The sequence below is a fragment of the Nestor notabilis genome, unplaced genomic scaffold, assembly GCF_000696875.1.
Source record: "Nestor notabilis isolate BGI_N333 unplaced genomic scaffold, ASM69687v1 scaffold13237, whole genome shotgun sequence".
NCBI classification, from domain to species: Eukaryota; Metazoa; Chordata; class Aves; order Psittaciformes; family Psittacidae; genus Nestor; species Nestor notabilis.
The window spans coordinates 998-14534 of NW_009937902.1; the positions used below are offsets into that span (position 1 = coordinate 998).

General features: G+C 50.3%; 1 protein-coding gene across 1 annotated transcript; it reads right to left on the bottom strand.

Annotated features, from left to right (window-relative positions):
• Nucleotides 1–406: 406 nt before the first annotated feature.
• Nucleotides 407–13377, bottom strand: WDR66 (WD repeat domain 66; the record flags this gene model as incomplete). Its single annotated transcript, XM_010019065.1, has 12 exons — nucleotides 407–528; nucleotides 1426–1518; nucleotides 2719–2947; nucleotides 5569–5712; nucleotides 5922–6012; nucleotides 8585–8748; nucleotides 8955–9069; nucleotides 9591–9775; nucleotides 10042–10215; nucleotides 10965–11113; nucleotides 11192–11439; nucleotides 13183–13377. Coding segments are annotated over 12 exons (1909 nt in total), but the record flags the coding sequence as incomplete, so codon positions are not given.
• Between the last annotated feature and the right edge of the window lie 160 nt (nucleotides 13378–13537).

Here is a 13537-nt window from a genome sequence, read left to right on the forward strand (position 1 = left end):
CCAAGCATTTTTCAATGTATCGAATCAATATAGTACTTTCACATTGCTCTTTTGCTGTCAGGTTTCGCAAATAAATACTGGCTTAACATAATGAAAGTAGACTGCATCTGGCATGAACTCACCTGAAATGAATTCTAGGAAGGTTCCAGCCAGGGATGGGGTGGCCCTCTGCTTTGTTGACAGCCACCCCAGTGTTCCCTTGCATAGGTTTGACATCATAGGCTTATGGCATATGCCAAACTGCAGGCTTATTCATTCTAGAGTCTGATTAATATGAAACTACGTGACCTTTACTTTGTCATAAACACAAAATACAGTTTTTGCAGATATTTTAGGAGAGTGGAAAATAGGAATTAGTAGAAAACTTTGTGGCAGCTGTGATTCTGAGTCGTCAGAGACCAGAGATTCATCTCTCTTTTTTCCTGTTGTTTTTTTCTGGTTCAGCAACAGGTAAGCCAAGAATGTCACCAGCAAATATCTCTGCTGTGATTTCTGCTGGAATTTCTTCCTCAGTCAAAGCTGCTTCACCTGAAGAGCAGTAACAGCACAAAACACACAATAGCGATGTAAAAATGGCTTTCCAGATCAGTAAAATTTATAAGCAGCAGTAAGTGGCTGGAATGCTATTGAAGGTGTGCAAAGGAATCATGGAAAAGTATTGGTGTACTAGCTTAATACTTCATGTGTTTGTACCAGGGATGCAATCTATTGGACCTCCAAGGCTGTGAGTCGCACCTGCTGCACAAGCATCAAGGGGACAACTTTCACACTCCAGCCATTTAATGTGATTTTAGGATCCCAGGGAATCCCGGGATTTCAAAGTTGCTTTGCAGAGCTAGGCAGTTCCTCAATGGCCCTCACCAGATGCCATTCTGAACTGGCGTGGCCCAGGACATGAATTATACAAACACAGGGCGCTTCTCAGCAGTTCCAATTAACAACGGGCAGCACCACTTGGCTGAAATCAGTGTTGTAATTTGCTGTTCTAGACTGGTGTAGACTGGGACATAAATTGTAGACAGATGCAGTGGTTATCAACAGCTCTGTTACAATGAGCATTGCTGCCTGGATAAAATCAACACTGTAATTTGCATATTGTAGGATTCCTTTTTGCCTGTGGACTCTGGCGTGTAAACCTTCCACTGTGTGTTTCTAATTCCAGTTGCAAGCCAGCAAGCAGATAAACAGCAACGTAATCTTGTCAGGTCCCAGTTATATTTCATTCTCTGTTTATTTTTAGATACACCCATGCAATTGTTGCACGGGAGAAGGACAACCTATAGCTCCATGCCTATTTTTGCAATCCTGTCTGAGTGTTTCTGGCAGCTCTTGGCCTAACAGGGTAATGGGTTTGCAGTTTAAATTGTTCTATTTGGGAATGGAAGCGATCCTGCTTCTGTGCTGCATGCAATGTTAATCCCATACCTGAGGTGTCCGAGTCAGATCCTTCTCCCCCAGGACGCCTGCCCAGCAGGGTGGTCAGACACAGCGCCAGCTCATCCTCTGTCATATGCTCTCCTGCACACAACAGAGCAACACCCACCTCTTGGGTTATGGTGTCATTAGCACAAAAACTAGAAGGCAACTCGAATACCAACAGTGCACAAACAGAACAGGACAGTTTGAAAGAGGATTTGGTATCACTGAGAGAGAGAGAGACACACACATCACCAACCGAAACACATGATCCCAACACAGGGAAATGTTGAACCCAAGGAAAAGTGTTCTTGCATGTTATATTTTGGGTATAAATATTCATCAAAGGCAGAAATTCTGCTGCAGAGAGCTCTTTAGGCTACACTGACCTTGAGGGGCTTGAGCTTATATTTCCACTGAAGAATTCCTGGCACAGGGCAGACCACAATCTGTGTAGCCCCGTGTCAATGGCTGCAGCCATTTCCACACAGAGGAGGAAGAGAAAGGTGCAGGAAATTCTTGATCTAGTACCTTGGAATAACCTGGACATAGCATGTGTTCCCAGTTAGTGGTTGGCTCATGCCCTGAAGCATAAGGTTATAGATCTGTTATGAAACTGTTCTGTCTAATAATGTATCTGTTTACGGGCGGTCACACCATCCATATAACTAACCTTTCTCACACTGGTTGAATCCTTAGTCTCCAAGGATCTCTGTGGCAAGGACTTTTACCTGATGTACTGAGTAACACAGCATTTCCCATTACCTGTTTTAATGCTTAGCTGCACTTTTACAACAGAAGCAAGACAATACAAGTTAGTTATTTACCTCTCTATGGCCTTGGACATAATAAACACCTTTACAGTGTTCTCCCTGATTCAGCTGAACTAAACCATCCCATCTTTTCAGTCTTTCACACAGGACTGAGCGGTTCCATCCCTCCTTTCTTGTCCCCCCTCTTTCTCAGTTTTATACTACCTTTCCAGAGACGGTGTGGCTGGAAGAGAGAACAATGATTCAGGTGAGGATACACTGGAAGAAAGATACAACTTGCCAAAATCCCCACTCATCATTTGACAGACAAGATACCTGAGGCCAGCAGAGATTTTCAGAGCGGGAAAAGAAGTGCAGCTGAGACAATAGATGTGATTATTCAATTTAAATCTTAAGACAGTTGCTCCACACGCCTGCCCTGGTTACCAAGCTATAGTTCCAGATTCATTTTTTGCTGCAGTGAATACATTCTGAAATTGAAGGCAGAACTAGCAAGCATAAAACTAATATTAGAAAAGAAATAACTCACCTCTACACTGAAGCAGCCACAATAAGTCTCCTCTGTCAATAACTTTGTCTCCATTCTCATTATCATAACCAAGAACCTGAAATGCTCGTTGTATTTTGTTCATTGACAAGCCAAAAGCGGGTCGATGATTTACGTAAAGTTTGATAAAATCCTCTAAATTGATTTTCGTCACTTGTTCTTCAGTATCCACATAGTTGCTGAATTTTACTTCATTTAGCATTTCTTCAATCTAAAGAACAAGGCAAGACAGAATGGTATACGTTTTCTTTTTGAAGAGCATCAGACCGGTTTCCAATGTCAATGTACCGTCATCATGCATGTGTGGGTACCACACGTGTGTATCCCAACAATAAGCCAGCATTCAGCAGCTGAGGATGGACATGGATAGTTACACACTCATTGGTATGGTGACATTAGGTAAAGATGGGTGGCAGCAGATAGTCATTTTGGGTTTCCTCTGTTTGCTTGTGACAGGCACTGGGTGACTTCGCAGCTGTTAGCGGTACCTTTGCCACAGCTGTGTCTCCACTCTGGGGACAGTGGGTAGGCAAACCACAGACCTGTAAATACACCACCCCACTACGAAAGTACATGCATGAAAGTCTCAACATACCCAGGCTGCACACAGTGCATAAACACCCTGGCTGACATAAACAACCTTTCCCCCCCAAACCGACACGCGTCTGGTGCGGTTCAAGCCAAAACTGAAGTTTGCTCGATGGGGCTGACATCCTGCACAGCTGGATCGTCTCTTGGGCAAATGGGTAAGCACTGGCTGTGCTGGATAACTAGTGTTTTTCCTGAAGTCTGGTGCTGTAAGCCAGCTCAGTTGGCAGCTGTACAGTGTGTCCGAAAGGCAGCATCTGCTCCTTGCCTTCAGTGTACTCCTGCTCCAGAAGGAAGCCCCTTTGGAGGTACACAGGCAGCAGAGAAATGCCAGGAGAGTTCCCTGTGCCAACACATACCAAGCCTGCTGCTCCCCAGGAAGGGAAGCTGATGCAAGATCTCCCCAGGGAGGACTTTGCATTCAGCCTTGGGCCTTTGTCCTTGTGTCACAAGTTTTTCCACTGAATGAAGCCCAGGGAAGAGGGAAATCTCAGCCTTATATTTTCCCTGTAGCGAATGTCACGCCAGGCAAGAACAGTCATTTTCACTCAGCTCTGGCTGATCTGGGATTAGGTTTTATATCAGCGTCACTGAACTACAAAAGAAAAGCACCAATTCCCAAAAGCTTTGCTAGTCAGCCCAAGCTGCCTTTTTCCCTCCCGCTTTTCCTTTATTAAAACACTCTAGAGAGAGATGAACTTTCTCTCTGTATTTTAATGCTGTCCTACCCGCTTCAAGAAGCGGATTGAAGGTTGCCTGCTTTCACAACAGCTTAGCACCTCTGCTTCCATGCCTGAAATGCTGTTTTCATTTTGATTTGGGGCAGGGCAGGAGAGGTTAACAGTTATTCTTCCAGAGATGTTTCCCAGGGAAATATGTCCTCTTTGTCCCCAGAAGGTGAAAATGTAATAACCCAAAGAAAAGATCTAACAAATTATGAGGAGATAACACCACAGCTTGACACAAGGGCAAAGCGGTCCTGGCTCAGTGAAACATTTGCTGGTCGTGGGGGCTCCAAAGCGAGTCTTTTAGGTGGTGGCTGTGGCAAAGGTCCTGCCTCCCATCTGCTGGCTCTCCTGGCAGAGTGTGCCTGGGCAGATGGGGTGGCAGAGCCTCACAGCACCATCGCAGCAGCCTGCGGGGTTCCTGTGCAAGAACAGAGATGAACGCAGCCTCCTCCGCAGAGAGATGAAGGGAGCACAGCGATGTACTGCTTCCCTTGGGAGAACCCCTCCTGCGTTGAAGGGCTGTAGCTGGTGCAAAGAGGTTGTTATTTAAATCTCCTTGCATCAGATTCAGTAATTTGGGGGGGTTTGTAGGCACTTTAATTACCCTTTTGCCAGGTTACAACATTACCAATTAGGTTTGTATACAATACAAACTGCCTTGTAGAAACAGCCACAAAAGGGGAAGCAGCAGCACCCTTATTAAATCAGTTGTCTTTGTCTGTTGTAAAATATGAAGCTAAAAAGCTCTTGAGAAATGTTTGATAGGAAGCTCTGCTGCTGCAACCCGAAAGGCAAGCTCTGAGAGAGCTTCTGCAGACTTTATCAGTTATGAAAGAGCTTTAAGTTCCGTGGGAATAAAAGCTGCTGTCTCCATCTAAAAATCATTCTTTTATCAGTCCCAGGCAGAACAAGAAAAAGAGACTCTGTCAGTGTCCGAATGACTGCATGGAGCTGGACATTCCCACCCGCGCTGGTAACATGTACGGGATGCTCTGGTTGAGAGGCATCTGCCAGAGGCTGGACGTAAAGCAGCTCAGCCACTAGCAGAAGTCACAGAGAGCAGAGCACATCACTGCCTGCACACGAGGTACTTCAGCCTGTGGGCTTTGGAAAGCTGGAGGCTGCTGCCCTTGGGAGTCAAAGGAAGGTTCATTCCAAAACTTTCCCAGCTCACCTTCTGCAGAAGCCCACCTCCGCAGTGGTGGCAAAGCGCTCAACCTCCAGAAGAACCTGAGGTCTCTGGCTGACCACTTCTGAACCATCAGACTCCTGGTTTGCTCATCTTGCCCCTGGTTCCTCTCTAGTGAGGAATCATCACTTTTTGAGGAGTTTGCTGCCGTATTCTGACCATTACTGTATTGATGCAGACCAGGTTAAATACACTGAAAACCAGCAAACACACTCCGGAGCCATCCAGCATGACGATGGTCAGAATCTGTCCCTCAGCACACTTGGTGAATGCAATCAGTCTTGCTCTTTTATCTTTTAATTACAACAATAAAAACAACTGACCGACCTCTTCCTCTGATGGATAAAATCCCATTGCTCTCATTACAGAAGGAATTTCCTCCAAGGGAATATGTGTTGACACCTGCCTGGTCTCCAGTGTATCGATACCCTGGCTGCGCAGCTGTGCATAGTAAAAATAGTCTTCCAGCTCCTGTGAGGGGTTCAAACAGAACACTGTAAAGTTCAGTTAGCAACAGGCATCGAAGATAAGGCTCCCTTTAAGATTTACTAACAGGCATATCAATGAGATTGCTGTTAAAGGCAAGCTGGACAACAAAGAAAGAAATGTCAGGCCTGTATAAAGGAATCTTAAACTCCAACCAGATGTTGCCAGACAGCCTTCACAGTGAGCATCATTACCCGGAAGAATTCGCCTTCTCTGCCGCCTTCCAGTAGGTTGTAGAATGGGATCATGTCCTCCCCACCCAGGGAAACAGCAGCATCCAATGCACTGGCAGAAGCAGAGAAAAGAAGGTACAGGAAGGGTTCATGTGAGGAGAGATTTCACGTTTCCCTTTCTAGTCGTTGTTCACAGACACTTTCAATAAATAAATAAAAGCCCTGGGCCTCCCAGTTCAGGAGAGAAAAGCATTGCCTTCAACCGTGTGCTGTTTTATCATCAGCCTGCGCTTCTACAGCATATTTCATACCCAGGTTTTACATACAATAGCACAGTGTGGGAATTAATTATTGCTGAATGGTCCTCTTGTTTAGTGGAATGAGCACAGGGCTGGGAGCCAGGAGCTTTTCCATGGACTTGAGCTTGGTGTCTGGCATTTAGCTTTTCTGCTTCCTTATAGAGACATTGAGGGAGATGAATTAGCTAGATCAGCATTTTGAACATGCAGAGAGAGCTGGGGCTTGGTGTTCGCAATAAACCACACAAACCTAAAGCTCCCTGCTCCTCGATCTAACACGTTCGTCCCCGATAACTCAGTGCAATCCATTACTCTACTTCCTCTGCTGTAGCCCATGACCGTGTCGCAGGTGCAGTCTACATTAAACTGAAAGCATCCGAGTGCCACCTCTTTGTTTCAATTTCATAGGCAGTTGGAGCCAAAAGAATCCATTTGGCTCGTGCAGATGAAAAAGGAAACCAAGCTGGTAGTGCAACCGTGGCGTGGCATTGCCACATAATGCCCCACGCCTGGCAGCAAGGCTGCAGCTTCCACACACACCTCTGGAGTGCTGCTTCCACTGGGGGTTTTTTTGCAAGCTCCATGCTTTTTCCTTAATTAAGTTATTTGGGTATTAAACACAGTGGAGATGCACAAGATGCCAGAAGCAGCAATAAAATGATAATTAGCTCATCAAGAGCTTCGCTCCCAAAACAAATTACGTAGAAATTCAATGTTGCCTGGACCTTGGCCAGCCATTATAAAGAAAGATCATTTATATTCTATTGCCTTCCTTAAAATGTCGCTTATCCTGACCCCCGACTGCTTAAGCCACACAAAGTGGAAAAGAAAATAAATAAGCCCTTTGCTTTCCCACCCAGGTTTCCTTTGTTCTGGCACATGAAGGTGAGAAGGCTCAGCACCCTTTGGGCTTTCCTCTGGGCGAGCAGTACCCACAAGAAAGGGTTTGTGCAGGACCAGCGCGTGTCTCAACCGCAAAGCCTTTGTCCTAGAGCGAGGGGCACTCCGAAAGGCAAACGTAACAGTGAGGGCTAAAAGCCAGCTCCCATGGGGTTGATGTGCCAGAAACCAGGAGACGTGCTCTGTGCTATCAGGGGGACTTGCAGGATAGAAACAAAAACCCAGACCCACAGAGACCATGGTGCTTATCTGTCTTTTCTAGCTCCGGAATGGACTAAGCTCCCTTCCTAATCCTTGAAGTGTGAAGGTGAAGTTGCTCTGCACCGGCCTGGCAGTTTTCGGCTCGTTCAGAGCTGTCTGCTCCCTTCCAATGTACATGTGTATCTACTGGGTGTCTGTAGCCACACTCGCGACGGGAGAACCCTCTGGCCTTGCACACACGTTGCAACGAGCAGCTTTGGTCCTTGACATGCAAGGAAACCAAAATATATCCTGCCCTTGCCACATTCCCCGCCGGCCGCATGGGAGCACGCGTCTGGCACCGCTGCCCAAGGGAGCTGGCAGAGGGAAGCTGCACTCTTGTAAAGGAGGGTGGAAGAAACCTGACAGGATTTATCACTGGTGCTCCAGGCCAGAGCCTGGAAATCCTCCTTTGCAAAAGCAGCCTTCGCTCCTCCAGCCACCCCGTTTACTGCGGTCCATTTATTCATGTAAGCAAAGCTTTATAGGATTAAGGTGGCTTGTCCTAAATCCAGACTTCAAATGCAGGAGGGATTTCCTCGCAAATGCTGTCCTATCCCATTTGGAGAGCAGACACTTTGGTATCAGCAGCCACCCCGTATGCTCCTCCTGCAGCCAGCGCTGCTGCTCTGATCCCTGCCTAACCCCAGCAACCTCCCGTTGCACCGGCCATGCCCTCAGAAGGACCACTAAACCCTCTGCTCAACTTCTTACCCTTCGGGTGCCTTTCCCACGTTGGGATATTTTATAGGTTCTATGGCTACCACCTGCCAGGTCTGCTGGATTAATCCCCTCTATTGACCGGGCGGCTACATCACATAGAGCGGAGCAAAGCCCACCCCAAAGTGCATCCCTCCTGTTTCCACTGCACCCCACACAGGCGCCTGGGGCCTGACAGGTCATTGCAATCCTGGCTGACCCCACTCCGTGCTGCCAGGAGAGCGCAGCTTTGGCAGGGGTTTGTCAACCCAAAAAGTCCCGTGCTCAAGAGAGCCCTGCAGAGAAACGCTCCCCATGCAGCACCCTGCTGTGTTGCCCCGTGGGTGCAGCACCACCCTGTACAGCGGGATAAGCACAGAAATAGCTGGGAGACCTGCCTTTAACTCCTCTGGACACAGACAGAGGAGTTTAGGACAAAAGCACCATTCTCAGTGTCGATGCTGAGGAACATCTGCTTCAGCTGTGTTGGCCAAGCAGCTGTGGAAAGCTGCAACAAGACTCCTTTCTCCTTCCTGTGGTACTCACTTTAGGTTGATCTCCCATTTCATTAGAGTGCAGTCGTTTCCCCCCACTGTAAAGATGTAGCGTCCATCATAAGAGGTAGCAAGGTCAGAGACACCATCCGGGTGGCAGATGAAAGCTGAGGACTTGTGCTGGTTGCCATCGACAGGCAAAATCTGCAAGCCCACCTGCAGGGAAGGAGGGAGCCTGGGAGGGCTGGGGTCCCATGGGAGGGCTGCGCACTGGGGCAGTGCTGCATCCTCCTCCCAGGAGCTCACGCAGCTCCCAGGCAGGACCATCCTATACGTGATTTTGTCTGCACTGAAATTCCCCCAAGAACCATCACCTCGACAAGTGGGGGTCTTGTACAGCTGGGGCAGATGGGGCTCTGTACCTTGTCCTTTGTTATGTACGCCAGGTAGCGTTTCTGGGGGTCTGCAGTGTTTGTTGTTGGGAGGATTTGGATCTTCTCCAATGGGGAGCCGTAGGTTGGTCCCAAAAGGGTCTTTCTAAAGGCAAACAACATTTTCATACATTCTGGGGCTCACAAAACATTTCCCCTCTCTGAATGGCTGCTGTGTACAAGGATGGATAGATATGGGGAGGTGGGGTGGGTGAAAAGGCTTTGTACCACTGCCTGAGAGGACAGGATAGGACAGGGTCCCTGGCCAGAAAGGACCACATTGGGGCTAGGAGCAGAATTTAGTGCCCAGGAATCACTCAGTCCTTGTGCTTAGCTTGTGTGGGCTCCTGTCTCTTTAGCTGATACCCAACTGCTGCTTCTCAAGCGAGGTGTGCTGGGCAGATTGAGACCCACCTGTAGCCACAACCTTACTAGATGACACGTTAGTGAACAGCAGAGTGGACACAAGGATGCAGCAACCAGGGGGACCTAGAGTCATTCCGAGGTCTGCATCTCAGATGAGCAAACACATGCTAATGGGTAGGAGTAGGACAGACATTAGACAGAGGAGAACACAGGGTCAGGATGGGGCTCCCGGGCAGTGGTAGGCCTGAATCTCTCCTCTACCTGCACATTTTGGTTGTCGTGTTGTAGAGCTTCATTTTGTAGCAGTTGTTGGCTGTGAGGATAAAGGACTCGTTGCTGAGCTGTGGGTACCAGGCCAAGCACAGGGGCACAGCAGCCTGCTCTATCCGGTCCCTGTGCAAGACCTCCAAGTGGCCCTTGCTGCTGATGTTCAGGTCATATTCAATCTGGAGGGAAGACAAGGAAACACAGCAACTTCCCTGCGGCCTGCCAGCACCCTGGACCTTGAGGATTGACTGGATCTAGCAGCCCACAGCAGCAGAGCCTCAGCTTGAACCCTGGGCAGATCTGCCCCGAAACCAGCCTGAGAAACAACCCCGGTGACAGAGCTGGTGGGGAGAGGGTAGGGAGCTGCAGCTTTAAAGACTGAATCTCCAGCCCCCCACTTTAACCACAAAGCTCCCCTGCCCTATAGGCTCTCACATTGACCTACCAGCAGCCGGTCCTCCCCAAGGCTCAGGAGCCTGGGCTCGTTGCTGTCTAACTGGACCCCAAAGAGGATGCTGCGGATGGGTTTGTAGTGGGAGCACAGCTCCGCGAAACGTTCCCAGCATCTGCTCCCGTTTTGCAGGACTCTCCTGTAAACAGTCACCGTGTACGTCTCATCCTGGAACAACAGCACAAAGGTCAGTGAGCCACAATCCCCACGCACATCCCTGGCTGGCAGCAGGCAGCTTTGCACATCCAGTCTGGCCTTAGCTTGGCCCTTTCAGGAGGGTTAGAGACACAGCCAGGGTAAACCACCAGGTCTGACAGATTTGGGTCTGTTGGCAGCACAGGAGCAGACCCCAGCCTGGCCAGAACATCCTCGCTGGCCGGGGGCATCCCCTGCCGTGCTCCCACAGCAGAGGAGCAGTCAATTGAGTTCAGTGACTCCCCAGAAATCCCAAGGAAGGTGCTTCCCCCGGCTGTGCCCTGGCACCCGTGCATGAAGGGGGAATCCTTCTCTTTGTACAGATCATCACCAGTTGCTACAACTTCTCTGCCAAAGTGCTTCAATGCTGCCTCAACACTTCTGCACCGCGACGTGGGATAAGGGAGCAACCCCCCTCACAGTGCAGCAGCCAGGAGGAAATCCCTGCCCCAGCCCTTCCTACAGCTGGATGCAGAGCCGAGACTCATCTCTAAAGTCAGCGATGGGACGCTGCCAGCAGCGGCTCTGTGGCTGGTGACGTTCTTACGCAGTGACTCTCCAAGCCAGGACAAGCATTTCAGAGCCACAAAGCCGCAGGGCAGGGGCAGCCCTGTGCCCTGCTCACTCTGCCCTGCCGCCAGGAGGGACGGCAATTCCCGCTCCCACGAAAGCTGCGCCGTGAGCAGCACGTGGAAACCACAGAGAGGGAAAAACAAGCTCACAGCAGTTGCGAAGTACTCGGAATCCTGAGAGAAGCTCATGTGAGTCACGGGACCTTGCGAGAACTTGAACTCTTTGCAGAAGGACTGAAGGGAAATGGCATCAAGGATGTAAACGCTTCCATCGGTGAAACCAGCGGCCAGAAAATGACCTGGAAAACGTGCCAGAGAACTCACAATACAATCGCTCCTCCCAGGAAGCCCAGGGGGAGGTCATGAGGCCGGGATACCTTCAGGGTCATAGGACAAGCACTGGATGCTGGCCTCAGGGAATATCCTGCTGACCAGGTACTCTCTCTGCTCGTAGTCCCACACCTTCAGCAGCCCACAGTGACTCCCCACGGCCAAGCGTGCCTGCCGGGGGTGACAGGCGATGGCATCCACGGCTTTCTTTGCCTCTTCCATGACTTTTTCAAAGTTTATCCCGTCTGTTGCAACGTGGAACACGGTTGCATCAGAGGTTGAAAGGATAAAGTTCCTGTTTAGTGTGAGAGAAACAGCATTTGATGAATCAGACGAGCTGGCTCACATCCCTCCAAGCTATATTACACTTCAGTCTCTTTTTGGCAACTTGGACAATCACTTATATTTTGCGATATGCGATATGCAAACACTTCTTGACCTGGAAGGCAGGTGGCACTTTGTATTCATGACCTGGTAAATCTCCACGGGAAGACACTGGAGCTGGTTCCATTTTCTACTTGGGTAGGCAAGCCAGAAGATGAATGACATCTGGGTAGCTTTTGCCGTTTGCAAGTCACTGGTGTGTGAGACAGACAAATGAGCAATTCAAGATCCTCTGAATAGGCTTTTCACATGTCTCCGTGCCACCATTGTCAGCGGCTCCGTGTTGACCGCGCGGCCACGGACAAGGTCAGAGCACAGCCCGAGCCCTGCGCCGCAGACAGAGCTGCTGCCTGTCTGCTGGCTCCGCCGCGCCGCAGCAAGAGGGGCCAGCTGCATGACTGGGGATGTGTAAAGCAGACGGCTGGATCATGATGCACTTTACAGATCAAATATGTGTGGTCACCAGTCTGCCTGAGCACTGAGAGCCTGGGCCCCGTTAAAGGGTCAAGAGAGGACCACACAGGGCGTGTGGCTCCATCCCACCAGCAGCATGCGTGGGGAAAGGGCAGTCTCTTTGCTAGCTGGCCTGTGACAGCCACCAGTTGATGCACATCTGGCCCAGGCACTGAATGCCTCTTGCATGCCTTAGCTGGGCTCTTCAGCCACACCTCGTCCCACCAGCCTCGTGAGATGAGCAGGCTCGAGGCTTCCCCTTTGGTTTTATGCTGCTCTGGGCAACATAAAAGGCTCCTGCAAGTGGCAGGAGCTGCAGCAGCAACCCAGGAAGGGGTATGAGACACCAGAGGCTGACAGGGAAAACCAAACCATTCCCCAGGGCACTGCTCCAGACGGGAGAGGAATCTGTCCCACATGGCTCTCTGGAAAACACGCATGGCTAAGAACAGACGTTGCCAGGAGAGCCTGAACAGGAGTGACAGACATATGGTTTGCAGGCTGGATCGAGCCACAGAACAGCTTCATCTGGCCTGCAGACTCCTTATAAATCCTCAGGCACACCTCTGTCAGGGGCAGAGAGGGGCCAGGGACCAGGCCTGGGCTGTCCCAGCCTCCTGAGTCGATGTGATAGAACCAGCGCTGGTGCCATCGCCGCTGGGGCAGTCTCTGCACTGACACTGCCCTGATTAGCTTGCCTGGCCGTGGCAAAATCCAATTGGAAATAGCCATCCACGGGAGGGATTAAGGGGCCCAGCGGGAGCTGCAGGCTCGGCATTAGCACTGCCTGGTGTGCCGGGTACGTGACAGAGGGGCTGAGCACCCCGTGGCCGGTGGATCATCTCCTGCTGCCTTAACGCTTCTCTCGCCTGCAGCAAGGCATCAAGTTCAGAATTGAGGATGCGCTGGAGCCCACCTCGGTTTTGGTGGCCACTGGGAGATGCAAGCGGGGAGCCCTCCTGCTGCTCTGCGGTGGGCAGATGTGACAAATACCAACCCCAAAATCTGAGGAGAAGGGGAATAAAGGGGCACATTCCCTGTCCCACCTCCCTGTCCCTGTCCTGCCCAGGAGCCTGTGTACAGGGTTCAAACCTGCTCCGTCCAAGCAGAAGCCCGTGGGGCAGCTTTGAGCTGACCATCTCCCCACCTTTCACGCTGCAGGGTACGTGCAGGAGAGCTGGGTTTATAAAGGGGCACTCACCTGGTGGCGAAGGGCTGGCTGCCGGCAGTGCAGGGGGTGGAATGGGCTGAGGAGGCACCGGCAGGACTAGGGGGGGTTTTGCAGAAGGAGATGGACCGAATGGAACCCACTTTGCTGTGGCTGTAGCAGATGAGGAGCTGCAGCCTCCCGCTGTAGAATTTAATGTGTCCGTTCACATCACCCGTTACTATGAAGCTGAAGGGAAGGGAAAGCTTTAATCCACACACTGATCGAGAGCTCCCAGATACTTCTTGGGCAGCATCCTTGAGCAGAAGGATGCGATCTTCCCCTTTTCTCTGCACAAGGGCATGAGGAGCGCCCTGTGCAGACGCGCAGGGGGAAAGCCCATGTGCTG